This window comes from Megascapheus bottae, chromosome 1 (genome assembly GCF_031878675.1).
Source record: "Megascapheus bottae isolate mThoBot1 chromosome 1, mThoBot2.hap1, whole genome shotgun sequence".
In the NCBI taxonomy this organism is placed as follows: Eukaryota; Metazoa; Chordata; class Mammalia; order Rodentia; family Geomyidae; genus Megascapheus; species Megascapheus bottae.
Window position 1 is genome coordinate 101,735,559 of NC_143509.1, and position 25,783 is coordinate 101,761,341.

General features: G+C 46.9%; 1 protein-coding gene across 2 annotated transcripts; it reads right to left on the reverse strand.

Moving 5' to 3' along the window:
- Lca5l (lebercilin LCA5 like) lies at positions 1-25,783 on the reverse strand. 2 transcript variants are annotated; one of them, XM_090349398.1, is made up of 9 exons: positions 25,604-25,783; positions 18,982-19,138; positions 17,010-17,322; positions 11,727-12,241; positions 8,963-9,100; positions 5,369-5,453; positions 3,616-3,722; positions 3,124-3,241; positions 1-899 (listed from the first exon to the last, which is right to left on the reverse strand). In XM_090349398.1, the coding sequence occupies exons 3-9, from the start codon at positions 17,311-17,313 to the stop codon at positions 193-195; spliced, it is 1,974 nt and encodes a 657-aa protein (XP_090205524.1). In that variant the 5' UTR covers positions 17,314-17,322; positions 18,982-19,138; positions 25,604-25,783; the 3' UTR covers positions 1-192. The 2 variants fall into 2 exon arrangements, with proteins under 2 accessions (XP_090205524.1, XP_090205515.1); XM_090349389.1 differs by having other exon boundaries at positions 3,124-3,247; positions 25,604-25,782.

The window sequence follows — 25,783 nt, forward strand, 5'->3', positions numbered from 1 at the left end:
TTTATATTTAAAATGTTACCATTGACTAATATACAGTGGGCTTTTTGTTAGAAATAAAACAATTATCCAAAGTCAGTTCAAGTACTAAAATACCCATATATGCGTACGCCCTCTCACATGTTGAAATGGTGAGATTGCAGGCACATTAGAGCTTGTACATTACGCCAGAATGTACTAGGGTGTCGGTTATATTTAAATAATAATTTTTCTTTTCTCTTCTGTAGGTGAGGAGGCCGTCATGGAGTTTACCACAGTAACTGCTGAGTCTCCAAAGGTGTTGTTGGCGGAAGCCTGGCTAGGAGGAGGGTGATGTGAGGCCTTGCTTTTCAGAGGCTCCTCCAGACCCTCTACAGCCACAGGGCTGCTCTGGTCCTGCTTGAGGACCGAGCTGGACCCGAACAGCTCTTCCATGAGACAGCTTTTCCTGTTTCGGAAAGCAGTGTCGTCTACTTTGGCTCGAGAAGACACAGCAAAGGAGGGTTCATAGCTGCTGGCCTCCTGCTCAGGCCTCATCTCCTGTGCATGGCTGTGGTGCCGGCTGCTTGCCAGGCACCTCGAGCTGCCAGTGTGGGCCAGCCCTGGGCAGGAAGGGAGGCCTTGGTGCAGGTTCTCTATGGCCTCGGTGAAGGAGTAGTGCTTCCTATGGCGGAAGACCACCTTGGTGCTAGGAGCTACGAACGTGTCCCGTACCTCGTCTCTGTCACTCATTTGTGAACTCAGCTTTTCCTGGACCACTTCGTCTTCCTGACAGCCCCCACTTGCAGGATAGGACTCTGCAAGTCTTTGGGGTGATGGTTCTTGTTCTTGTAAAATGGCTTTCTTTTCTTGCTCTTCCCTTTTCTCTTTTTGTCTCCTAATGTTCTCCAGCAGTCCTTGCATTTCTTCTGCCTTTGATAAATCTACGGCAGAAAGACAGACAACTTAAGTGTCCTTAAAATCCATGGAGTTCTGGTTTGGGGTGCAGCTCCGTGGTAGAGCTGTGCCTCGCCTGTGGAGGGCGCTGGCTGAGCTCCATGGCACACACACATGGCATGGGTCTGTGGAGGACCCCCTGGGACAGTGCAGGGCAGACACCAGCTCCCAGAGCAGGGCCTTGGCCTGACGCCGCCTTACACACCACTGGACAAGTGCACACAGATGCTTCCTGGAACAGAAAAGTAAGCGCAAGGTTTCAATAGAGCACCGAGCACAGTGAGAATATGGCTGGCCGTCAGCCCCCAGAATGCCCTGCACAGAGTGGCTTTTTGGGTGGTGTTTACCAGATTACAGGTAAACACCTTACAGTCAGGCTGGCTCTTGCAGGACCTCGTCTGAGTACCCAGCGTGTTCAGTACTCTGGCTGCAGGCAACCCTGGGGGTTGCTGTCTTGTTTGGCTAGGGTAGATTTCTCCAACTTTCCTGGCAGTGATGCAGTGTGGACACTAGGGGCCCTGTCTGCAGGGCCCAAGGCGCTGGCTCCTCCCGTGCACTTCCCAGTGAAGGTGCAGGCTCACCCTGGGCTCATTGTTACGGCTGGAGGAGGGGTGCTCTTTCAAATGGAACAGGACTGAGCAGAAAGGAGCAAGTCCATGGAGAAGGAGAGGAGGGGTCTGCAACCTACACACATGATTCAGGATCATCCTAGCTGTGCACCAGAGGCCTGGGCAGGCCCGGACCCCTGCTCCATTGTCCCCCAGGTCCCCAGTATGGCCTTTTGTGCCCTCTAGCCCAGGCTGGCTGGTGACAGCTGGAGGTGAGCTTAGGTGCCGCTAGCAGCCTATTCATTTCCTTCTCTGGCCTGGCGTGGCTGTGGATCTGCTGCCTCCGCTCTCTCCCAGGACAGCCAGGACCTGGTCCGTGACAAGCCCCTGTCTATTCAGAAGTGATCTTTTCTAGCAGCGTTCAGTGGTGCCTGTAGAAACTCAGCTGTTGTGGATGGATGGGTGGTTTGTTAACTACCTTACCTCCGGTTTGACTCTATTTGAGATGGGGCCTTTGAAGAAGGGAAGTTGTTAGGGTGGGGCTCTTGTGATGGAATTAGAATCCTAGGAAGGAGCAGCAGAGCCTCGTGTTCTCCCAAAGCTCTGAGGAGAGAGAGGCTATGTGAAGACACAGCAGGGCAGTGCGGGCCCGCCGTATGGCAGAGAATTATCATCACTGGCCACCAAATAGCCAGGTCCTTCTCAGCCTCTAGAATTGTGAGGAAATAAATACCTGTTGTTTGAGCTGCCAGTCTGTGGTATTTTGGTGTGTTGGCCCACATGAACTAATATAGATCCATTTAGTGCTGGAGTGTGTGGGAAGGGGCAAGGGAAACTGCACAGAATCCAAGATGGGCAGGCAAGGAGAGAAGGGCGCAGGTGTGCTAGAGGGCAGTCTTCTGCCTCTTAAGCAGGCTTTGGGGTCTGCAAGGGGTCCTTTCATGTTCATCCTAGAACTCGTGTATGTTTTATGTATACACTTAGGCACAGATATGCTTGGCCACAGTAAGAATAAAGTTCTTCTTCTTACTATCATTCTACACCTTTCTTGAGAAAGTTGTTAAAAGTCATACTCTAAAAAGTTATTAAAATTAGTAGGGCTGGGTATGGTGGCATACATTAGTAATCCCAGCTACTAAGGAGGTAGGAATCAGGAAAATTTGAAGTTAGCCTGGGCAAAAAATTAGACCTAGTGTGTGTGTGTGTGGGGGGGGGGGGGTTATGGGGCTTGAACTATAGGCCTGGGCACTGTTCCTGTGCTCTTCAGCCCAAGACTACCGCCCTATCCCTGAGGCACAGCACCACTTCCAGTTTTCAATGATTAATTGGAGGTAAGAGTTTCACAGCCTTTAGTGCCTGGGCTTGCTTTGAACTGCGATCCTCAGATCTCAGCCTCCTGAATAGCTAGGATTATAGGTGTGAGCTACTGTGCCCAGCTTAGACCTAGTCTTAATAAGCCAAGTATAGTTTTGTGTTTTAATAATTCTAGCTATCTGGGGAGTCCTAATTTAATATTGGCCCCTGGCAGTGGTAGGGGAAAGACCCTAACTGAAATCTAAAGCAAAGCAATGAAAGGTTAGGGCTGTAGCTCAAATGGGAAGACAAGTTCAAATCCCAGTATTAAAAAAAAACAACAAAACCAACAAAACCAAACCCCAGTTACCTTCATATTTCCTCTTAGATTCCTCTTGTTTTGGTAGTTTACTGATAACCTGAGGATTTTCACAGACTATTTCAGTTGATTTTTCTTTATGAACAATATTTCTTGTTGTCTTTTTATTCTGTAACTTAGAAAAGCAGTGGAAGATGGGTTTTCAATGATCTGGACAATTGTATTTTTTTTTATTTATTTATTTTTTTTTGCCAGTCCTGGGCTTGGCTCAGCACTGTCCCTGGATTTTTTCTCAAGGTTAGGGCTCTACCACTTGAGACACAGCACCACTTCTGGCTTTTTGCTACATATGTGGTACCGAGGAATCAAACCCGGGTCTTTGTGCATGCTAGGCAAGTACTCTACCACTAGGCCAAACTCCCGGCCCCTGGACAATTGTATTTTATTCTAATGAGTTCAAATACCTTTTACATAGAACAAGTAATTATAGCTTACTCTATTTGTGTTAAGATGAGTAATTAGACACTTAGAGATTTGTCTTACCTTAGTTTTCAAAGGTAGAAAGTCATCTGATTTTTGGGTTTCCTGATGCCTCATACGTGTAAATGACAAACTTTTTCTGTCTGCTTGGACTGATTTTGTAGAAGAAGCTATAGAATTGGTAAATTATGTAAGAAACATTTTACACATGGAAACAATTTTTACTAAGTGTTAGATAACATTTGTAGGCAATGTGGATACAACATTTTGTAGACATTGGATATTTGTGAATAATCTGATTGTTTCCCCCTTTTCATTTCCTGTCATCTCCATTTTTGGTCTCATTTTAGACCAGAGAGGTGAAGGGTCACATAGGAGTGACCAGGTCACAGAGGTCATGGGTTACACAGAGGTGATGGTTAAGAAGCTGATGGGGTCACAGATGTGACAGGGTCACACAGGTGATGGCCCTTGCTGGTGTGGAGTCACAGTGCAGTGGTGTGGAGTCACACAGGCGAGGTGATGAGGTCACACTGAGGGGAGGATGAGGGTCACACAGAGATGACAGTGTCACGCAGAAGTGAGGGGGTCACACGTCAGGTGTTAAGGGGAGCTGCTACTGATGACAAGGCTGGCCTCTCCACGAAGAGGCCCCTGGTTGGCACACCTTCCAGAGCAATCCTGGAAGGCTTTCTGTGAGGTAGGTAGCATCTGGTGGAGCAGGCACTGTCTGAGCAGAACCTTGCAGGCCATGGGAGAAGAGGAGAGGAAGCACCTATCAACATTTACCCGAGCAGACTCAGGGCAAGACCCGAGCCAGTGCCACACTGCTGAACAAAAGCAGGCTGCTCAGAAGAGCGCTGGGTGCCGTCAGCCTCGGAACAGTGAGTGCTGTGGCTGCTCAGGTGGGGAGGGGGTGCAGACCTCGAAGGCCATGGGGAGCCCCTGATCCCTCCAGGAGATGCCACCTCCATCTCAACCAGCGCCCATCACGTGGGGTGAACATGGCCAAGGCCCACTGAACTGAAAAGCCATGCCAGCTGTATCTTACTGAAGTAAAACAAAGCTCAAAAGCAGTTCACTTTCAAGAGCTAACGGGCATCTCAGAAAGTTCAGTGTAGAGCAGACCTTTTCCTTCAAGTGGCCTCATTCTACCTCAAGCAAGAGACAGGGCCAAAGATGAGAACTGGAGAAAGCAGGTTCTGGTCCTGGCTCTTGACAGTATGGCGTCAGTATTCTAGAGTCACAAAGTGTGTCTCCGTGCCCAAAGACATGATTTTTAGAACTTAGGAAGGGGCCAGGAGTGGGGCCTAGTGTCGAGTGCTTGCCTAGCATGCACAAAGCCCTGCATTTGATTCCTCAGTACCACATACATGGAAAAAGCTGAGAGTGATGCCGTGGCTCAAGTGGTAGTCTTGAGAAAGCTCATGGGCAGTGTCCAGGCTTTCAGTTAAGCCCTAGAACTGGCAAAATAATAATAATAATAATAATAATAATAATAATAAAGAAGCTGAGTGGCAGTGACTCAACACTTGTAATCCTAGCTACTCAGGAGGCTGAGATCTGAGGATAATGGTTTGAGGCCAGTCTAGTCAAGAAAGTCCATGAGACCCTTTATCGCCAATAAACTAATCAGAAGAAGCTGTAAGTGGCACTGTGGCTTAAGTGGAAGAGTGCTTACCTTGAGCACAAAGAGGCTCAGGGACAGCACCCAGTCCCTGAGCTTGAGCCCTGGGACCAGCAAGGAAAAAAAAATCACTAGGAAGCTATAACCAGGTACTTAATTATAGATTCTGAGCAAAAGTAACTTGCATACCTTTTGGGTAGTCTTCTTTCTCATGTAAATTTTTAAGTATTCGATTAGTATAGATGTTTTTAATTTCAAGCTCACGGTCTTTCTCCTAAAAGGAATTGAAATATCAATTTTCTATGGATACTTTGGTTTTATCAATCTTGATTTAAAAAAAAAAACTATAATGCAGGCGACCTCAAGCACGTATTAAGCAAAATCTGTAAGTTCCAATGCAGCGCAGGAATAACCACATCACATACGCTGACCTGACGATGAAACGCACCAGCTTTTGACAACAGTGATACCATGTGGAAGAAGCCCTCCCTCCCAGCCAGGCAGCTAAGTGCTTCCACTGTGCTTTCTCTGCTCTGCCACCGCTTGGGTTTTGCCATTGAAATGCGTTAAAGAGAAAACATGAAAATACAGTCCTTCTTCCCACTGGTCAGGTTCTAGATGCCCTGGGCCCTGTGTTTCTGCAGGATCACAGGATGTTCTGGCAGCGTTTACACATTGGCTGAGCCACAGGGACATGGCTGTTTCCGTTTAAATCTCAGCAATGACTTTCTTAGGTCACAGCAGGACAGTTTGGAAACTTAACTTGCTGGGCTAGGGGAGGATTAGCTTCTCTGTTCCTTTCTTACCCTTACATCCATGGGTAAGCTTGATGAGCAGGGTGGACTCAAGACCAAGGCGGTTTCTCCAGCTTCATTCCCATGCTGACCAGGAGCAAGTTTGGTTCTAAGGACACAGACTCTTGAGAGACCCCTGAAGGTCTGGACTGCAGTCTGTTTTGTTTTGTTTTTCCCCCCTCTCTTTTTTAATTTGATGCAGTGTAGGTTTTGAACTCATTTAATCATAGTCTCTTTACCAGAGCAGATACAGAGTGGATGAAAGAAGCCATCTAAGTATTTTCTAGAATTTAGGATACCAGAAGCAGAAATACTGTGGCCCTCTTCCCTTAACTTCTCCTTGTAAAGACGGCTAGATGGAAGAGCTGAGCAACTACTTTCTGGGTTATGATGCTGAATTGGAGCCATATTGTACAGTTTTTTGAGGGGTCCTGGGTACTGTCCCTGAGCTCTTCAGCTCAAGGCTACCACCCTACCCCTTGAGATACAGTGCCACTTCCAGTTTTTTTAGTGGTTGATTGGAGATAAGAGTCTCACCGACATTAGTACAAGGGCTGGCTTTGAACCTTGATCCTCAGATCTCAGCCTCCTGAGTAGCTGGGATGGCAGGGGTGCGCCACTGCACCCAGCTGTGCAGGGGTTTTAGGGTGCTGATGTAGCCTGTTCACGTCTATCTTCTGATTTGTGCTCGGTCCTCAGAGGGTGACGTACACCTCAGCTCAGAATGCACCAGGAGGCAGGTGGAGGGCATTGGCTTGGAGCAGAGGTTCAGGCTGGGACCTGTGACCTAGCTGGCTCCATACGTCTAAGGCAATGATTTAGGACACAATCCAGGATACTTATGTGGTTGGGATATGCAGGAGGTCACGGCAAGGGTGTGGTCAGACGCTGTTGGCTCATGTCTATAATCCTAGCTGAGGTCTGAGGATCACTGTTCAAAGCCAGCCTGGGCAGGAAAGTCTGCGAGATTCTTGGCTCCAGCCAGCAAGGAGTCAGAAGTGAAGCTGTGGCTTAAGTGGTAGAGCATTGGCCTTGAATGAAAAGCTAAGGGATAGTGCCACGGTCCCGAGTTCAAACCTCTTAACTACTAGCACAAAAAAAAAAAAAGAAAGAAAGAAAGAAAAGATCCAGCCAGGCGTGGTGGCTCACACCTGTAATCCTATCTACTCAGGAGGCTGAGATCTGATGATAGAGGTTCAAACTCAGCCTGGGCACTAAAGAATGGAGACTCTTATCTCCAACTAATCACTAGAAAAGGGCTGAGGCTCACAGGGTAGCCTTGAGCTGAAGAGCTCAGGGACAGCTCCCAGGCCCAGAGTTCAAACCCCATGATGGACTACAAAACAAAAAGATTCGAAATTCAGAAATAGAGGTTCTTATCTTTGGGGCCAGATCTTCTTCCTAAGCCCAAACAAAAACAATAGATGAAGGTGGCAGATCATGTTTTATGATTGCCACAGCCTTGTTTCTGGTCCCTGCGCTTTTCCAGAACCCCTTTCCACACCAGATGTGGGGATTATTGCCTGCCTCAGATTGCTTGGCACAGGGGAGAGACACAGGCTATGCTGTGAGACATCTCTGCTAGATTGTAAAGGACTACATGGCTTCTGCCTGTTCTTTCACCTCAATCTCCCCTCTCCTATCCTTCTCTCCCTCCTCCTCTCTCTCCCTCTGTCTCTTGCTCCCTCCCCCTACTTCTTTCTTTCTTTCATCCTTCCTTCCTTCCTTCCTTTCTTTTTTTGTGGGGCTTGGGGCTTGAATTAGGCCTGGGCGCTCTCCCTGAGCTCTGAGTTCAAGGCTACCACCCTACCCTTGAGCCAGGCCCCACTTCCCATTTTCTACAGGTTAAATTGGAGATAAGAGAGTCTCAGGTTCTTTTGTGCCTGGGCTGACTTTGAACCTTGATCCTCAGATCTCAGCCTTCTGAGTAGCTAGGATTACAGGTGTGAGCCACCGTGCCCAGCTCCTATTTCTTTTTCTCTCTCTCCATTCTTGCCCTTGGAACCCAACTGCCAAGGTGAGAGGAAGCTTGTGTCACTTGGAGAAGCTACTAAGGTGTCACACATGGCAGGCCTCAGCCATCACATTGCAGGTATATGAGGGAGACTTCAGAGAATCTGGGGGTGCCTGGGAGACTTCCTGCCTCAACATCGGACACCAGCTGTCCTTGACAACCCCTGCCAATACTATATAACTGTTTGAACACGTTGTGTTGTTATTTCTCAAGTATTAATGTTTGTATTTTTTAAAAATTCAGAATAACAGGAAGAGTCTAGATTTATAAGACATCTGGAAGTGTCTGCTCCTGTGCCTGCGATGCTATAAGAGGTGACCTTGGGATGACTACTGGACAAGCTCACTGGCCTAGGTCAGGCACACTGGCCAGAGGCTGGGGTCTACCCCTAATGCAGGCATCCATATGCTGGTTACAGGCCAGGAGTTTGGGAAAAAAAATGATACATGGGTTATTTTACCATACCTTGTGTAATATATTCTTGGGATGTCTTATTTTCTTCTAGTGTTTTGCATCTCCAGCAGCTACTATGGTTTTTTGTTGTTGTTTATTTTGGTACCAGTCCTGGGGCTTAAACTCAGGGCTTGGCCACTGTCCCTGAGCTTTTTTGCTCAAGACTGTAATACTCTACCACTTGAGCCACAGATATTTTTCCTAGGCATGGTTGGATGTTATCTCTTATTTTTGGTTTTCAAGGTAGCTGGACAGGCCCGTCCATCATCTACTATTCCTACTGAGATGGGGACTCTAGTCTCTTCCCAGCTTCCAGGGGTCATGATCATCCCGTCCTTGCCTCCCGAGCAGCTGGGATTACATGCATGAGCCGGGCTGCCACTCGTTTGTGGCTAGAGTTTACTCATGTCATTTGGGAAGGAACAAAAGAATTCCATCAACTTCAGTAGCTGGGATTGCAGGCAAGAACTGCAGGGTTGGCCACAGCTTGCTCACACCATTTGTGAAGAAAGGAAAGAATACCTTAAGCTTCTGAAGCAGGTGTTTCACCTCCACTTGCAGAGTCTTTGTTGCAGTTTGAGCTGCTAGTGTCTTCCGGTTTTCAATGGCCAGCTGCCGGCCAAAGGAGCGATTGTTCAGCCTCAATTGTTTTTCTAAGCTCTGAAAACAGTGCACAGTTCAACTGTTCTGCAGCCAATTAGGGATTATGAAAGCTTAATTGTAATAGTACTGATTACATTTATGAGAAAGACAAATTTTCAGTATGCTTTTAGCAAATGACTTACCTAGGGACACATAATAGAACTAAGTATATCAAGAACAATGAGATCCCAGTTACAGATACTACATGTTTCAAATCCAGTATATATCAATGTTTTTCTAAAAAATACTCTGTATCTGATAAAAAAAAATTCACACATACTTTCCTTTTTTTTTTTTTTTTTTGCTGGTCCTGGGGCGTCAACTCAGGACCTGGGCTCTTTACGTAAGGCTAGCATTCTGCCACTTGAGCCACAGTGCCACTTCAGACTTTTTCTGTTTATATGGTACTAGGAATAGAACCCAAGGCTTCATGTATTTGTTTTTTTTTTTTTTTTTTTTTTTTTTTGCCAGTCCTGGGCTTGAGCTCAGTGCCTGAGCACTGTCCTTGGACTTTCTCAAGGCTAGAGCTCTACCACTTGAGCCTCAGCACCACTTCCGGCTTTTTTCTATGTATGTGGTACCGAGGAATCGAACCCGGATCTTTGTGCATGCTAGGCAAGCACTTTAACCACTAGGCCAAACTCCCGGCCCCCAAGGCTTCATGTGTACTAGGCAAGCACTCCAATATCAAGCCACATTCCCAGCCCCTCAGTTATATTTTTAATCAAAGTCTAATCAGTTCTGCTCAAATGAGCTACTATGCTGTCTTTACACATGGTCCTCTTCCAAAATCTTTGTGTCCCTCCTCCTGGAGGGCTGCCTAGTACCAGTGCAGATTGGGGGGAGGGGAGAGAAGAGAGAGAGACAGAGACAGAGACAAGACACACAGAGAGAGACAGAGACAGACAAGAGATGGGGGGGGGAGGGAGAGAGACAGAGAGAATCAAGTGGAAGAGCACCTACCTAGCAAGCTCAGGGTCAGCAAGCTGGACGAGGAAGGGTCAGGTCTGCGGGGAACCTGCAGTCCTCAGCCTGGACACAGGCCAGCCAGGCTGGCCCCAAGACAAGATGGCAGCTAGATGGGACATGGCTTGGCCCTGCCTTTGCTGACACTGTTTTGGCTTTTTCTAATAGGCATAAAGACATGAACTACTTGAACATGTATGTATACAATCATGCTGCTGAGATAAGAAATGCGCTTACTTGTACATGGCAGACACATGCTAAAATAGATCCAGTATAGTCCAAAGCCAAAGATTATCACTTTGGTAAGCAAGAGTGAAAAAAAAGGGGGTTGCTTATTATTTTCCATATCTCAAATATTCATTATACATGACACAGTCCAGGAAAGCAGGAAAGTTTACCAATACAGGAAATAACAGATAAAAATATGGACACACTTGCTGTTTATTTAGTTAAGAGTCATAGAGAAAACCAGTTTGATGTAGTATGCGTATAATCCCAACACAAGGCTGAGCATTGCAAATTCCAGGCCAGCCTGGGCTACTAGCGAGGCCCTGCCTCAAAAAAGAAAAAAGAAAATGCTTCTCACAATCAAATGTCAACAAATTAAACAATCAAATAATTCCATTTATGTTCATAGAGACCAAAACTACCATGTAAAATGGGAAGGGAAACCAGTGCATTCTTCCTTATAATTAATTATAAGTATATATAATGGATTATGATTATATAATTATAATTAATTATCCCTCATAATGCAACCAACTGGCTTTTGACAACTAGGGACTGATGGGGAAAACCAACACCATTCATTTCCAGTTATTTTTATTTATGTATTTTTTGTGGGTTGTGAGACTTGAACTGTTGGCCTGGGCACTGTCCCTGAGCTCTTCAGCTCAAGGCTACCACCCTACTCTTGAGCCAAGTCCCACTTCCCATTTTCTAGAGGTTAATGGGAGTCTCAATTCCTTTTGTGTCCGGGCTGGCTTTGAACCTTGATCCTCAGATCTCAGCCCCCTGAGTAGCGAGGATTACAGGCATGAGCCCATCCAGTTATTTTTAATGTCTATTCCTTCTCCATTCCCTGAATCATTCTGGGAAAGAACTTCTGTTTCTAAAATACCCTAGCATGCTAGGAATGATCTGCTAGGTGGAATGGAAAGAACAAGAAGGGGGGAGGACTGCAGGACAGTGGGAGCACCTCCAAAATAAGGAGGGGGTTTTATCATCGGGAATTTTGTACCCCCTGCAGAGTAGCTCTGCATCCGAGGGCACATCTGAGCTGCTGATAGCCAGGCTGTCTTCCCCACCATGGCTGCAGAGAGAGCTCTTGTTCACTGTAACAGAGCCAAGGTCCATCTCCAGCTCTCTCCCTGCCCTTCTCGAGGCACATAGCCATTCTTGGGGTGCTCTGGTGCTCAGGGTGGTGGCGGTGGGGAAGCGGGGAGACTGAACAACATTCCTCTTTGTAATTTGGGGACCTAGCAAAATGCAGACCTGGCTGGGCACTGGAGACTTACACATGCAATCCTAGCTGTTCAGAAGGCTGAGATTTTGAGGACTGTGATTCGAAGCCAGCGTGGCTCAAGTGGTAGAGCACCAACCTCAAGTGAAAAAGTGAAGGGACAAGTCCCTTGACTTTGACTACTGGTACAAAAGACAGGAAGAAAGAAATACAGACCTGTATTTTTTTGTCATTTGTTTCCATCTTAGTGGTGAGAAGAGACAATTTGTGTGTCAGTTCCTCTCTCTCTGCCAGATTTTTGTCTTCAGAAAGCTTCTGCAGGGCCTGGAGGGCGTCCCTGGTTTTCAGCAGCTTGCTGTCTGCTTCTCGGAGCTTCCTGGATACTGTTCTTTCCTTCTCTTGTGACTTCCTGAGGAGCTGCCGAAGATTTTTCACCTCGTTCTGGTGTTTGACTGTAATTTGGGGTAGGTTATTTTGGGAGTTCTCGTACTTGCCTATGGCTTTCAAGTGCCTGAGCTGAAGCTGTTTCAGAAACTGGTTTTCTAGGATGACAGCCTCCAGCTTCCGGTGCATGTCAGTTAATTCGTTCTTCAGTTCTTTAATCTTATGAAGTCTTGCCGAGAGTATTCGATGGGCCATTGCGTCTCTTTTTTGTGTAATCATACTGATTTGAGAAGTAAAAAATGATGCATTCCAGGTGTGCTTTTTTTCAACTGCAGTTTCTTTCTGGCCTGTGTAAACAACCCAGTTTATTACCAGTGCTCAGTAGAGACATGTCAACATGTACGCATATGGACAGGCAAAAAGTTAACAGGTCCTCTTATTCAACAAATAAGCCGGGCAGTTGTCATGTGGCCTGTGATCCCAGCAAAGTGAGAGGCCATAGAGGGGAGGACTATACTTTGAGGCTGGCCCTGGGAAGAGAACCTACTTAAACTAAAAAGGAAAAGGGGCTGGAAGTGTGGCATAAGCAGGACAGCAACTACAGAGCAAGCGTGAAGCCCCAACTTCAAATTCCAGTACCACAAAAAAAGATATTTTGGAGACAGCATCTATGACACAGGACAGGCTGGCCTTGAACTTGAAATCCTCCTGCCTCCACTTCCTAGGTATGGGGTAACAATGTATGCTCCACCATGCTGAGTTATGTCAGAGCTGGAATTTCTCCTTTACCCCAGTGGGAAAGTGGGGAGACAGGAGAAGCCAGCTTTGTTTGCTTTGAATACAAAGACGTGGGCCCAAAAAATAAATAAAACAAAACAAAAAAACAAAGACGCGGGACCAGGAGCCTAGCCTGGTGGTACAGTGCTCAGCTAGCATGCATGAAATCCAGGGTTTGATTCCCTGATACCACATAGGTAGAAAAAGCCAGAATAGATAGAAAAAGCCAGAAGTGGCGCCATGGCTCAAGTGGTAGAGTGCTAGCCTTGAGCAAAAGATGTCCAAAGACAGTACCCAGGCCCTGACTTGAAGCACCAGGACTGGCCAAGAAAAAAAAATCAAGATGCCATTTGCATTTTGTGATGTGCCAGAAAAACCCTACTCCATATGTCACATCCTTGTATAATTATGAAGGTTATAGAAAACGGGAGTAGCGTTTAGTCCTTAATGATTTTCTGTCTCCTTATCTTACCCCCACACTCCAGGGGTGGTGCAGTCTGTAGTTTACATCAATTATTTAGTCAAATCATTACCCTATTATTTATTTTGCTGATCCTGGGGCTTGAATTCTGGGCTTGGGTGCTGTCTCTGAGCTTCTTTTGCTCAAGGCAAGTACTCTACCACCTGAGCCACAGGGCTGAGTAGTTTTAAGAGTCTCATGGACTTTGCTGCACAGGCTGGCTTTGAAAGAAACATGATCCTAAGATTTTAACCTCCAGAGTAGCTAGGATCACAGGCACGAGCCACCAGCACCTGGCTGATTATTCTTTTTTTTCTTTTTCCAGTCCTGGGGCTTGAACTGAGGGCCTGGATACTGTCCTCTGACACTTTTTGCTCAAGGCGAGTGCTCTGCCACTTGAGCCACAGTGCCACTTCCGGCTTTTTTTGTGTATGTATGATTCCCGGGATCAAACCCAAGGCTTCGTGCATGCTAGGTGAGCATGCTAACACTAGGCCATGCTCCCAGGCCTGGCTAATTATTCTTAAAATACTGAATTATTAAACCACTCAGCTAAAAATAGTTAATTGATCTAATTCACGAGACTGTCACTGTTAGTTGCAAGGTACACTTTGACAATAATGAAGTGCACTCTTTGAACACATTTTCCCACGGCTTCACCAGCAAGCTTGTCCCCATGCCACCAGCTTCACGCAGCTCCAGTGCCTTCCTGGACTCCTCTGTCCAGTTGGGTTTACTCCCATCCTCCATGGCCTGACCCTTGCTCATGGACCCTTGACCTTAGGGTCCCACTCGGTTCTCATCGTCCCCCATGCCCAAGCTCTCATTGTTCCCTCACTGGAGCTGGTTCTGCCCTCTGCGAGGCTCTCCCGTCTTTCTGCCAGCTGTATCCTATACTGTCCCTTAAAGGAGATGAGTCTCCTTTCTCCATAGACCAGGGGAAGGAAGAGGCTAAAGGGAAGGTTCCTGTCTTCCCCAGTGTTTTGATGTTCGTCTGCTTGGGGTGTTTCTTCCACATGACCTCGGTCCTCTGGCCACTTTACCTGTCCAAGGTCAACAAGGCAACAGAGACCCAAGTAAAGGCTCCTGTTCACCTCTTTCAGTTAATAGCTGAACTATTATGTTGGTATAACTTAGGGGGCTAAATAACAAGTGAAGTTTATTTCCTAAATGCCAACTGTTTCTCCCCAGTCCTGGGGCTTGAACTCAGGGCCTGGGCACTCTCCTTGAGCTTTCTCAAGGCTAGCACTCTGCCACTTGAGCCACAGCACCACTTCCAGCTTTTTCTGTATATGCGGTACTGAGGAATCAAACTCAGGGCTTCATGCATGCTAGGCCAGCACTCTACCACTGGAACACACTCCTGCCCCCCCCCCATCTGCCTTCTTGAGTAGTCTCGTCTAAAATGTAGCGTACAGGTCCATGTTTCCAGGTTCTTTCAGAATTCTGTATTTATTTAGAGGTAGGATCTTATGCTGCTCAGGCTGGCTTTGAATTCCTGAAGGTTCAAATGTTCATTTTTTCCCCAGCCTTGTGAATAGTTCCTAGCCAGAGCTTTAGTGTATGGGCCTATGTCTGGCACTTGCAGTAAGGTCCAAGAACAAGCACCCTGTTCCTCTCAGAACTCTGAGTGATCTATACCACTATGATATACATATCATACGAATGTGTCTAGACACATATTTGCATGTACTAAAGGATGGTGATGGTTCCTATTAGTTCAAATAATTCTTTTCTCTCACATCAATTTTGATTCCAGAGGTTGGTTCTTTAGCTGTATAAATGTGGAAGAGGGACTATATAATTGCTGACCAAGGCAGGATGGTGTTTCATTCTCCCCAATGCTACCCACAGTCTTCTCATGGACTCCCACTACGAAAGGAGGGATTGGCCACTGCATGTGGGGCCCAGTCCTCTCCAAAAAAACGAGTGACTTTTTGCCTTTAGAAGTGAATGCTATGGTTCTTTTGTACTAGAAAGCTAAACACATGCATAGGCAAGGCAAAGCACATCAGATTCCATGCGATTCGCAGATGAGTGGATCCTGTGAAGACATAGGAAGCTGGGGGTAATGGAAGCATCCCAGTGGTCCAGAGATGGCACAGAGGTCCTGGACACATCTGGTAACAGCAGGCTAGAGAAAGGCCCTGGGCAAACAGGACTCGACAGAGCCCCAGACATAGCAGGCTTTCATTGAGTGCCATCCAGATGGTGGTTCAGGGTGTTCTGATGGTCAGAGTGGTAAAGTTACAGCTCTTCCTGCATCAGGAATACTTACAAGCTTCAGATTGGTAAAATGGGAAAAAGTAACACCATCTGGGCAGAGGCGATTAAGGACATCAGTAGACTGACACTAGTTTGGACAGGGAGAGACTGATGAGGTTGATATTCAGAATCCACAAGGGACCACCATGTTTAACAGCCTCTCAACCATTGTTTCAAGATTGTCTGCCGGTGGCCTTGCCAGACTTGTTGGCCATCCTCCTGTGTGTGGAGACGGGTGATCACATTCCCCTGGCAGTTCAAACCTTGGTTCTTTGGCTGAGGCCAGAGGCCCTGTGGCTCTTTGTAACTAAGCCACCGTGAAGTGGAACTAGCCTCACTAGCGGGGAAACACTGTGCAAGGACAGAGCGTCTGTTTATCTTTTTCTTTTTTTGGGTTATGGGGCTTGAACTTGGCCTGGGCATTGCTCCTGAGCTCTTTAGCTCAAGGCTACCACCCTACCCTTGAGCCAAGCCCCACTTCCCATTTTCTAGAGGTTAATGGGAGATAAGATTCTCAGGTCATTTTGTGCCCAGGCTGGCTTTGAACCTTGATCCTCAGATCTCAACCTCCTGAGTAGCTAGGATTACAGGCGTGAGTCACTGTGCCCGCTGCATCTGTTTTTCTTTTGAGCCAGTCCTGGTGCTCTTCAGGACCTGTGTGCTGTCTCTGAGCTTTTGTGCTCGAGGGCTTGAGCAGTATCTCTCCAGTCACAGCTCCACTTTTTTGACTTTTTTGCCAGTCCTGGGCTTGAGCTCAGGGCCTGAGCACTGACCTTGGACTTTCTCAAGCCTAGAGCTCTACCACTTGAGCGTCAGCACCACTTCCGGGTCTTCGTGCATGCTAGGCAAGCACTCTACCACTAGGCCAAACTCCCGGCCCTTTTTTTGACTTTTTGATAGTTAATTGGAGATAAGAGTCTTGTGGACTTCTTACCTAGGCTGGCTTCAAACTGTCATCCTGGGATCTCAGTCTCCTGAATAGCTAGGATGACATGGTGAGCCACCTGCACCTATCACTGTTCTTACTGTCTCTATTTCCTAAGCCCTGAAGGATTGACTCTCACCTGTTTTCCCAAGTAAATACCCCATGTGGGCCCAAACAGGAAGCCTCACCTTCCTTCACCCAATGGTTTTTTTTTTTTTTTTTTGCTAGTCTTGGGAACTGAGCACTGTCCTTGGGCTTTCTTCAGGCTAGCACTATACCACTTGAGCCACTGCACCACTTCTGGCTTTTCTATGTATGTGGTACTGAGGAACTGAACCCAGGGCTTCATGCTAGGCAAGCACTCTATCACTAGGCTACATGGCTGCACACCCTCCCCCCAGTGGATTTTTGCATCAACCTATGCCCCTTGCTTAGATCCTATAAAACCTTAACTCCTGTCCCAGATTGGAGGATGCAAAACCTCCAATCCTGGGGGAGGGTCTGCCCCTCTCCATTCCTCAGTCAACAGTGTCTGCCTGTTAATGATCTAGTCCCGCCTATTCCTTTTCTCCTCCATTTTCCTAACACTGCCTATAATAAGCTTACCAATCCATAAAATACAGTAGGGCCACTTCAAAACACTAGGGCATGGAGGTATCAGTCTTGGCTGGGAAACCTTGCTTCTTACCTTTGGACTGGGAGATTTTAGGAATATTATATATTTTCTTCTTTAATTTTACCACAGGCTGTTGTAAATAATTTCTGTTAATGCCTGCTTCTGAACACTCAGAGAGAAAGTCTTCCGAATAGTCACAGTGAGAATGGGGACTTCTGTAGGAGCACTGCGATCTGCTGTAATCCACGCTCCCACTGGAAGCCCTGCTAGTCCTGGACAAATCGCTTATGTCCAAGGGTCTCCGGCACTCTCCAGACTTCCTGCTCGTTTCTAATTCCACCATGGGGAAATGCCCATCGGAACGTGCCAAAGACATAATCACAACCTAGTAAAAGAAAAGAAGTTTTGAGTTACAGCTATTGATATACAAATGAGTCTGCACTTTATTCTGTCCTCTGTTTTCTCATGGGCAGGTAGGAACGTTATTATTATCAAGTGTTTTCTGGAAGAATTCCAGTTTGGTTTTCATGTGTTTTCTGTATGAAATGTGAGAGCCATGGGTCTAAACTTTGGTAATGATCACAGGTAACACAAGGTATTGGATCACAACAGAATGATTTGTGAATGGGTTAGAATGGAAGGAATGACAGCACTTGGTAAGTGTGGACAGTTGGTATGCAATACAACACTTGCTTTATGGAGATACATACTTCTGCTTACTAATGATGAGATAATCCCCATAACAGTCCCAAAATTTCTACCTGTGCCACCTGAATGTGGGTCTGTGTGGCTCACTGGGCACTCACTATAGGATTATATCCACTCTTAACACCCAGTATAAGACATGATGTCAGCCACAGAGCCAAAGTCATCTTCTACTGCTTCCCTGCTTCTGTAATGAGATGTGAATTATCCATTGTTATATATGTTTTCTTACTGATATGTTAATAATTGATTAGTGTCAGGCCTGTTACATTTTTAAAGTGTTTTAGAATGTGTCTGGACCAATATAAATAGGGCAAATTTCACTACTGCTATAAAAACATAGGTTGTTTCTACAGGTATGGAGAAATCTAGGTATTGGGCCACCACCAAACATGTCTGATTAATTGGGCCACCACCAAACGTGCCAGGTAATACTGTCAATCAGAGAGGATTCTATTAGGCACTGTGTTCTAAAGGCAAAGTTCTATTGTCAAGATCTTAAAATAAGGAGTGCCATTTTTGGTGTAGGGAGCAGAAAATATTTCTCTTTTGCTCCTTTAACTGTTATGCTAAAAAAATTCTTGCTAAAACTTAATGAGAGAAATCTTAAAATGAGTCAAGTCAGTACTTACCTAATCATTGTCTACTATGTTTATCACCTGAGTTTTGCTATATCTAATTTGAGGTTGTGTATAGTTTACAGTCATTTTGGAAGCTTGTGTGTGTGTGTGTGTGTGTGTGTGTGTGTGTGTGTGTGTGTGTGCACCAGTGCTAGGTGCTAGGACTGAATTCAGTGCCTCACAAGCTTGCACAGGCTTTTTTGATCATGATTGGTACTCACTGGAGCCATACCTCTATTTCTCACTTTTTGCTAGCTAATTGGGGATAAGAATCTCAGGGAATTCTGTCTGGGATGCTTCAAATTGTGACCTTCAGATCTCTGCCACCTGAGTGTCTAGGATTACAAGCATGTACTTGTATTTTGAGCAGTCTTTGCAGTTTATTTCATTGTGACATTCTCACTACTTTGCCATTCTTATTACAGGGTTCACAGCTGTTTCTCTGCTCTTGGGACACAGACACAGAAGCCAAGAGCTAGGCACTATTGTAGTGGAGAAGTCTAGTTTGCTTGATGGCAATTTCTTGGAATACACATTGTGAAAGAGGTGGCTGCTTCTCAGAAGAGGAAACTTCTACTCTCTGTTCTCTTGACCATCAAATAAGAAGAAGAGATCAAGGTATAGATTTGGACCATTGTGAATATCGTTCGCTGTCTTCCATACTGCTTTTGCAGCAAGGTAGACAAAAAAGGCACAGGTAAAAATGTGTTTCTGCATACCTTTTGTTCTTTCTGTAACTTCCTTAAGATGTCTGAAGATATACTGTATTTTCTGAGCAGAAGGGTTCTTCACACTGTAGTAGTTATGAAATTTCCATGGTAGTGTTTTTTGATATGATTTGTTCTTTTTTTTTTTACAGAATATATTTCAAAAAACCTAAAATGATATCACAAAAGGAAAGTGTTACTATCTTACAAAGAAACACATGGAAGAACAAAATCTCCGAGCCAGTATTCATCTCTATATTTTTACTTCTTTTTTTTTTTTTTCCCAGTTCTGGGCTTGAGCTCAGGGCCTGAGCACTGTCCTTGGATTTTTCTCAAGGCTAGAACTCTACCACTTGAGCCTCAGCGCCACTTCTGGCTTTTTCTAAGTATGTGGTACCAAGGAATCGAACGCGGGTCTTCGTGCATGCTAGGCAAGCACTTTAACCACTAGGCCAAACTCCCGGCCCTGTTTTCACTTCTTGTATATAGATCACCACACACTTTTCCTCTGTCAAAGTGAATCAGCTCTTGACAGCTTATTGGGAAAGTTTGATGGTGACTATTGGTGATGCCAAAGCAGGAGTCACACAGAGAAGAGCTTTCCAGAAGATCCTGTGGTTCATCTGCTCATCTTTCTTAAAAAGAATTCAAATGTTTGGATTGTATATTACTTGTCTATCAACCACAGAAATAAAAAAGGGGTAGGGTGGGGAGTTTGGCCTCGTTGTAGAGTGCTTATCTAGCATGCACCAAGACCCCGATTCGATTCCTTGGTACCACATACATAGAAAAAGCCAGAAATGGTGCTGTGGCTCAAGTGTTAGAGCTCTAGCCTTGAGAAAGCCCAAGGATAGCACTCAATCCCTGAGTTTCAAGACACAGAACTGGCAAAAATAATAAATAAATGAGGAATTAAAAAAAGGAAGATGTTTTTCTTTTTTGCCCATCCTGGGGCTTGAATTCAGGGCCTATGCTCTGTCCCTGAGCCTGTCTATGCTCAAGATTAGCTCTCTACCTCTTAAGCCACAATGCCATTTCTAGTTTTTTTTTTTTCTGAGTAGTTTATTGTAGACAAAAGTCTTACGGACTTTCCTGCCCCAGTTGGCTTCAAACTGTGATCCTCAGATCTCAGCCTCTTGAGTAGCTAGGATAGTGTGAACCACCATTGCCTGGCTTAAAAGGAAGAACTTTTTGGTGCTATTGGTGGGCTTTATTTCAGAAACATAAAAGCTAGTTTAGTATTACCTACTGAAATCTCACGACTCCTCACATTCTTGGGTACTGTCACTGTTTTTGTTTTTTGTTTTTTTTTGGTGTCTGAGGTAGCATTTATCTCTATCATACAGACTATCTCTATCAAATACTGAGATATAAAGCTACAAATAGTCATATGTTGTTGTATTACAAATGGGAAATATTGGGTTAAAACATGTATTCACACACAAGGATATACATATACACATACACATATAAAATTACCTATAGAGCCATGCATTTATAAAAATTATATATATGCACCTATGTACATGTGTATTTGAACTCTCCACTGTAAAGTAATGGCCATTTAGTGAGAATGAGGTCAGTGACCAAGCCCCATCTTCCACGAACTCCACTCTGTATGACAAGGAACCAGAGATTCTGGAGAAATGGGTGACTCTGCCTGGACCAAGCTGAGTACAAATGCCAATCAAATATAAAGGGAAAGAGGTGACTTCGTGGAGAAAGCCAGTAGATCCCTGCTGGGGCAAGTAAGCAAAAATCCAGCATGCAGAGACTTGGGAATCAGGTGAGGCTCATGAGCACTGAGAAGGGCAGAGCATCATTTCCTTGATCTTCCCACCAGGAGCTCAGGCTGCCCTGGTGAGGAGGAAGCATCCAGCAGCCAGGTTCAGGGTGGTCTCACATGATCATAGACATGAACTCTTTCACACAGACTGACACAAGGTGGAGGGGGGATTAACTGAGCAGAAAAGAGCTCTCCCTAGTTTGTGAATGTGGCACTGTGTAAGCCAGGTGATAATGTTATCTTAGGGCTGGCTCTCAAGAATACTATTTAAAAGTTAAAATATTTTTCTTTTTGGTGGTCACTGAGGTTGGAATTCAAGAGCTTACGTACGTGAGTCAAGTGCTGTACCACTTCAACTATGCCCTCAAACATTTTAAGATTATGTGTCCCAATGTTAGATTTAGAAATTTTGCTACTCTATAAACACTGACAAAGGGAAGTCAAGAATTAACATTCATTGGAAAGAAGGCTTGAAAAGCAAGGCATAACAACGCTGTGTGGCCTCAACTGACAAAAGCAAATAGCCGATTCCTCAGATTTTTAAGATATGTCTAGTACTAAAATTCACAAGTGAAATCTACATATACACACAAATATCAGAAATATCAAGCTTTACTTGATTAAATGACAATGTGTCATCTGGGTTTTGATTACTTATACACTTTATTTTTGATAAAAAGAGCTGAATGTGGGGTTGGTTGTTTGGTCTAGTGGTAGAGTGCTTGCCTAGCATGCATGAAGACCCAGGTTCAATTCCTTGGTACCACATACATAGAAAAAAGCTGGAAATGGTGCTGTGGCTCAAGTGGTAGAGCTCTAGCCTTAAGAAAACCTAAGCACCGTGCTCAGGCCCTGAGCTCAAGACCAGGACTAGCAAAAAAAATTAAAAAAAAATGTTAAATGCATTAGTAGGCTGACACAGGTAGGAAGCTGTGCTGACCATGGATGAATACAATAACTACACTGCCAAAGGGAAACTGAGTGTGGACTGGCTCTGGGAGAGGCCATGTATTATCATACATGTGCCTAGTTTTAGCTCCCATGAACCCTCTTTGTGTGTTTACACACGCTGGTGTTTTGAATGCAGGGCCTGAGCACACGTACAAAGCAAGTGTACATTTGATCCATGTCCCTACCCTTTTGTTTCAGTTCCTTTTTTTTTCTTTTTTTTTGAGCCAGTCCTGGGCTTGGGCTCAGGACCTGAGCACTGTCCTTGGACTTTCTCAAGGCTAGAGCTCTACCACTAGAGCCTCAGCACTACTCCTGGCTTTTTTCTATGTATGCGGTATTGAGGAATTGAACCTGGGTCTTCTTGCATGCTGGGCAAGCACTCTACCACTAGGCCACATGCTAGGCAAGCACTCTACCACTAGACCAAACTCCTGGCCCCTTTAGTTTCTTTTTTGATAGTGTCTCTTGCTTTTTTCCTGGGCTGGCCTTCCATATAGCTGAGATTACAGGTATAAGACATTATACGCAGCTCCACCCAATACTTTTTAATTTTAGCTCCCCATGTTTTTTCATTTCAGTGTTTATCTCATTTTTCCTAGACTTTTTATTGCAATAAAATTGAATAACATCACTCACTCATGCATGTGTAGCTCAGTGTTTTATCAACAAACTCTGAGGTTAACACCTGTTACACATTTTATATATATATATATATTTCATTTATTAGATGTATATTTCATTCACTTTCAGTAAATGCTTGTTCTACATGTGCCAGGACTGTGCACGGTGTAGGTAAATAATGATGACCATGAACAAGAATGTTTAGAGGGAATGCACTAATCACTGAGACTGGTGTTTCAAAGGAAACAGATGTAGGTTTGTGAGGACATAGGAAGCTGAGGTCCCTGGGAAGAGACCAAGGACTCTGGTGTCTTTCATTTCCTTTTCTAGTTCCTGGACACGGGGTGAGTGGTTTGTTCTACCATCCACCCTTGCCAGAATGTGCTGTCTTAACACAGGCCTGAAGCAATGTGGCCAACCGACTATGAGTTGAAACCTCACAGCTGTGTGCCAAGATCTCTGCGTTTTATAAGGTGTCGATCTCGGGTATTTACTATAGCTACAGAAAGAACTGATGACATAGATGTTTTGACATAGATGTTTAGGACATGGGAACATGTGGAAGAAGACATGACAAGTAAGAGGTTGAGGAAGAGCTCCTCTGTTGGGGTTGACTGGTCAGACACTGGTTCTGTCCATGTTGAGCGGGGGAGACCTATGTGATGCCATTCAGACATGGGGCTATGTGCTTGTAACTCAGGAGGCATATGGGGGACAGATGGACAGCAGCTAAGGACAGTAGCAAGAAGAGCAGAAGCCAAGGGAGGACAACTGTAAGGGGCAGGGAATGAGATAGCAGGGTCACAAGGGGCTCTGGCTAAGCAAGGTGATGCATGGAAAGACCTCATGGGAAATTTCTTTTCTAGCAGAGAGGTGAGAACAGAAGTCAGGCTGGATCATGTGCATTCAATACGGTAATTTCCCAAAAGTGGCCTGTCCAAAGGGAGGAGGGACTGAAGAGAAGTGGAAACTGAAGGGAAATGTGAGGTCAAGTTTTCTTTCTCTTGTGATGGGAGATCCGAACACATTGAAAAGCCACAGCTGCTTGAGATGAGCAGGTGAACAGACCAGTGACCAGTAGGAAGATGGAATCCGGGGTGTGGGAAGGGAGGCCTTGGATGGGAGGAGGAAGGCAGCTACAGATGGGGCGGGGCTTGAGGCCTGGATGTCTGATTTTTGCCAATTGCCATGTTACTGCCCTGTAAACTGACAGCACGGGGGAGTGGGACCTGAAATGTGAGTGGAGTGTTTATATCTTCAACCTGACAGATCCTCAGCAAGCTTCAGCAAGCCATTCTGTTGCTTTGTGGACTGAAGTTTCAGTTAATGGAGATTTTTTTTTCTTTTTCTTTTTGGTGCTTTTTCACTTAAAGTTGGTACTCTACCACTTGAGTAACAACTCCACTGGCTCTTGGGTGGATAACTGGAATTCAGAGCTGACTTTGAGCCTTGATCCTCAGAGCTTAGTAGGTAGGATTATAGGCACTGGCCATCTGTGCCTAGTTTTAAGTCTGCCAGTGGTATCAGCGTGTGGAATCTGTTAACACCCAGAACGGAGAAGCTGTCATGTTACTCCAATGGTGACTAGGGTTTCAACACCGTTAAAGCGAGCACTGCTGAGAGGATCACTAGTTCCATCTCAGTTGGCCTCTTCTGGAACTCTAAAACACAAAAAAGGAGACAGTAGAGAACAGAGCTTCAGTTCCTACATGACTCCTTTCTCTTGGAAGAAGGTTTCTGGATTCTTTTGTTCTTCTGCACCATCTATTTTCAAGTTCTTGTCCAAGGTTCTGTTCCAGGGACACTCTCCTATTTATACCCAAGAAAGCCAAAGGGCACGTCTCTGCTTTTAGCTTATGAATAGTGTGTTAGGTCATCTCCTCTACCAGTTGAAATTCTCAAAATGTGTGCTCCAAGTATGGTTGGGTTTTTAATCTGTGGGAAGTAGAAAGTGAATACAACCCAGGCTTTTATTAAAAACAACATATTGCTCTTAAGTACCAGGGGAAGGGAAACCTGCAGGGCTGTCTCTGCTTAAGGAGAAAATCATTACTTCATCCGGGCAGGGACAGGGGGTTGGGAGAAAGGGCAGAGCGATGACTCTACTTTGGGTCCATTTTGAAGGATGTGATGACAGTCAAGACTCCCAGGCAAGGGGTGGTGGGGGGGGGAGAGGGGATGTGGGGAGGGGTGGGGGGGGATGTGGAGGGATGTGGGGAGGGGCGGGGGCATGTGGGGAGGGGCGGGGGGATGTGGGGGGATTTAGGGGGGATGTGGAGGGGTGGGGGGATGTGAGGAGGGGTGGAGGGATGTAGGGGGGATGTGGGGGATGTGAGGAGGGGTGGGGGATGTAGGGGGGATGTGGGGATGTCGGGTGAGGAGGGGTGGGGGGATGTAGGGGGGATGTGGGGATGTGGGGGATGTGGGGAGGGGCGGGGGGGATGTGGGGATGGGCGGGGGGATGTGGGGGGATTTAGGGGGGATGTGGAGGGGTGGGGGGATGTGAGGAGGGGTGGGGGGATGTGGAGAGGGGTGGGGGATGTAGGGGGGATGTAGGGGGGATGTGGGGGATGTGTGGAGGGGTGGGGGGATGTGGGGAGATGTGGGGAGGGGTGGGGGCATGTGGGGAGGGGTGGAGGGATGTAGGGGGGATGTGGGGAGATGTGGGGAGGGGTGGGGCATGTGGGGAGGGGTGGGGGGATGTATGGGGGATGGAGGGGGATGTGGGGAGGGGTGGGGGGATGGGAGGGGCGGGGGGATGTGGGGGAGAAGCGGGGGGGGGATGTGAGGAGGGGTGGAGGGATGTAGGGGGATGTGGGGGATGTGGGGAGGGGTGGAGGGATGTGGGGGATGTGGGGGGATGTGGGGAGGGGTGGAGGGATGTGGGGGGATGTGGGGAGGGGCGGGGGGGATGTGGGGGGATGTGGGGAGGGGCGGGGGGGCGGTTGTGGGGGGGATGTGGGGAGCAGCGGTGCCCGGGTGGTCCCGAGGCTCCAGGGCGCCCAGCCCGCGAGGCCCGGGCCCACGGTCCGGCGGCGCGCGCGGACGTCGGGGACCCGGGACGCCCCGGCCTGAGGCGGAGCCCGGCCGCGCAGCGGCTCACGGCGGGGCCCCGGGGCCGAGGCCGCGCTGCGGAGGGCACGGCGCCGAGGTCGGCGCCCAGGCAGCGCGGCGGGGCCCGGAGCGGCGGCGCGGGCCTCCCGGCGACCCCGGCGGCGGCCCCGACCCCGGCCTTCCCGCGTCGCGGAGGGCTCGGCGGGCGCCCGGCTACGTTACCAGCGGTGCTGCGCGCCGGGCGCGAGGCCCGGGCAGGCGCGGAGGGACCGGCCCCGCCGGGGACGGCGACCGGCGGCGGCCGAGGCGGTCGCGGGGTCTGAATCCGGACGACAGGCGGCGGCACACGGGCCGTTAGCTGCTCGCCGCGCGGCTCCCGCGGCGGCGCCGACCCGGGGCCTG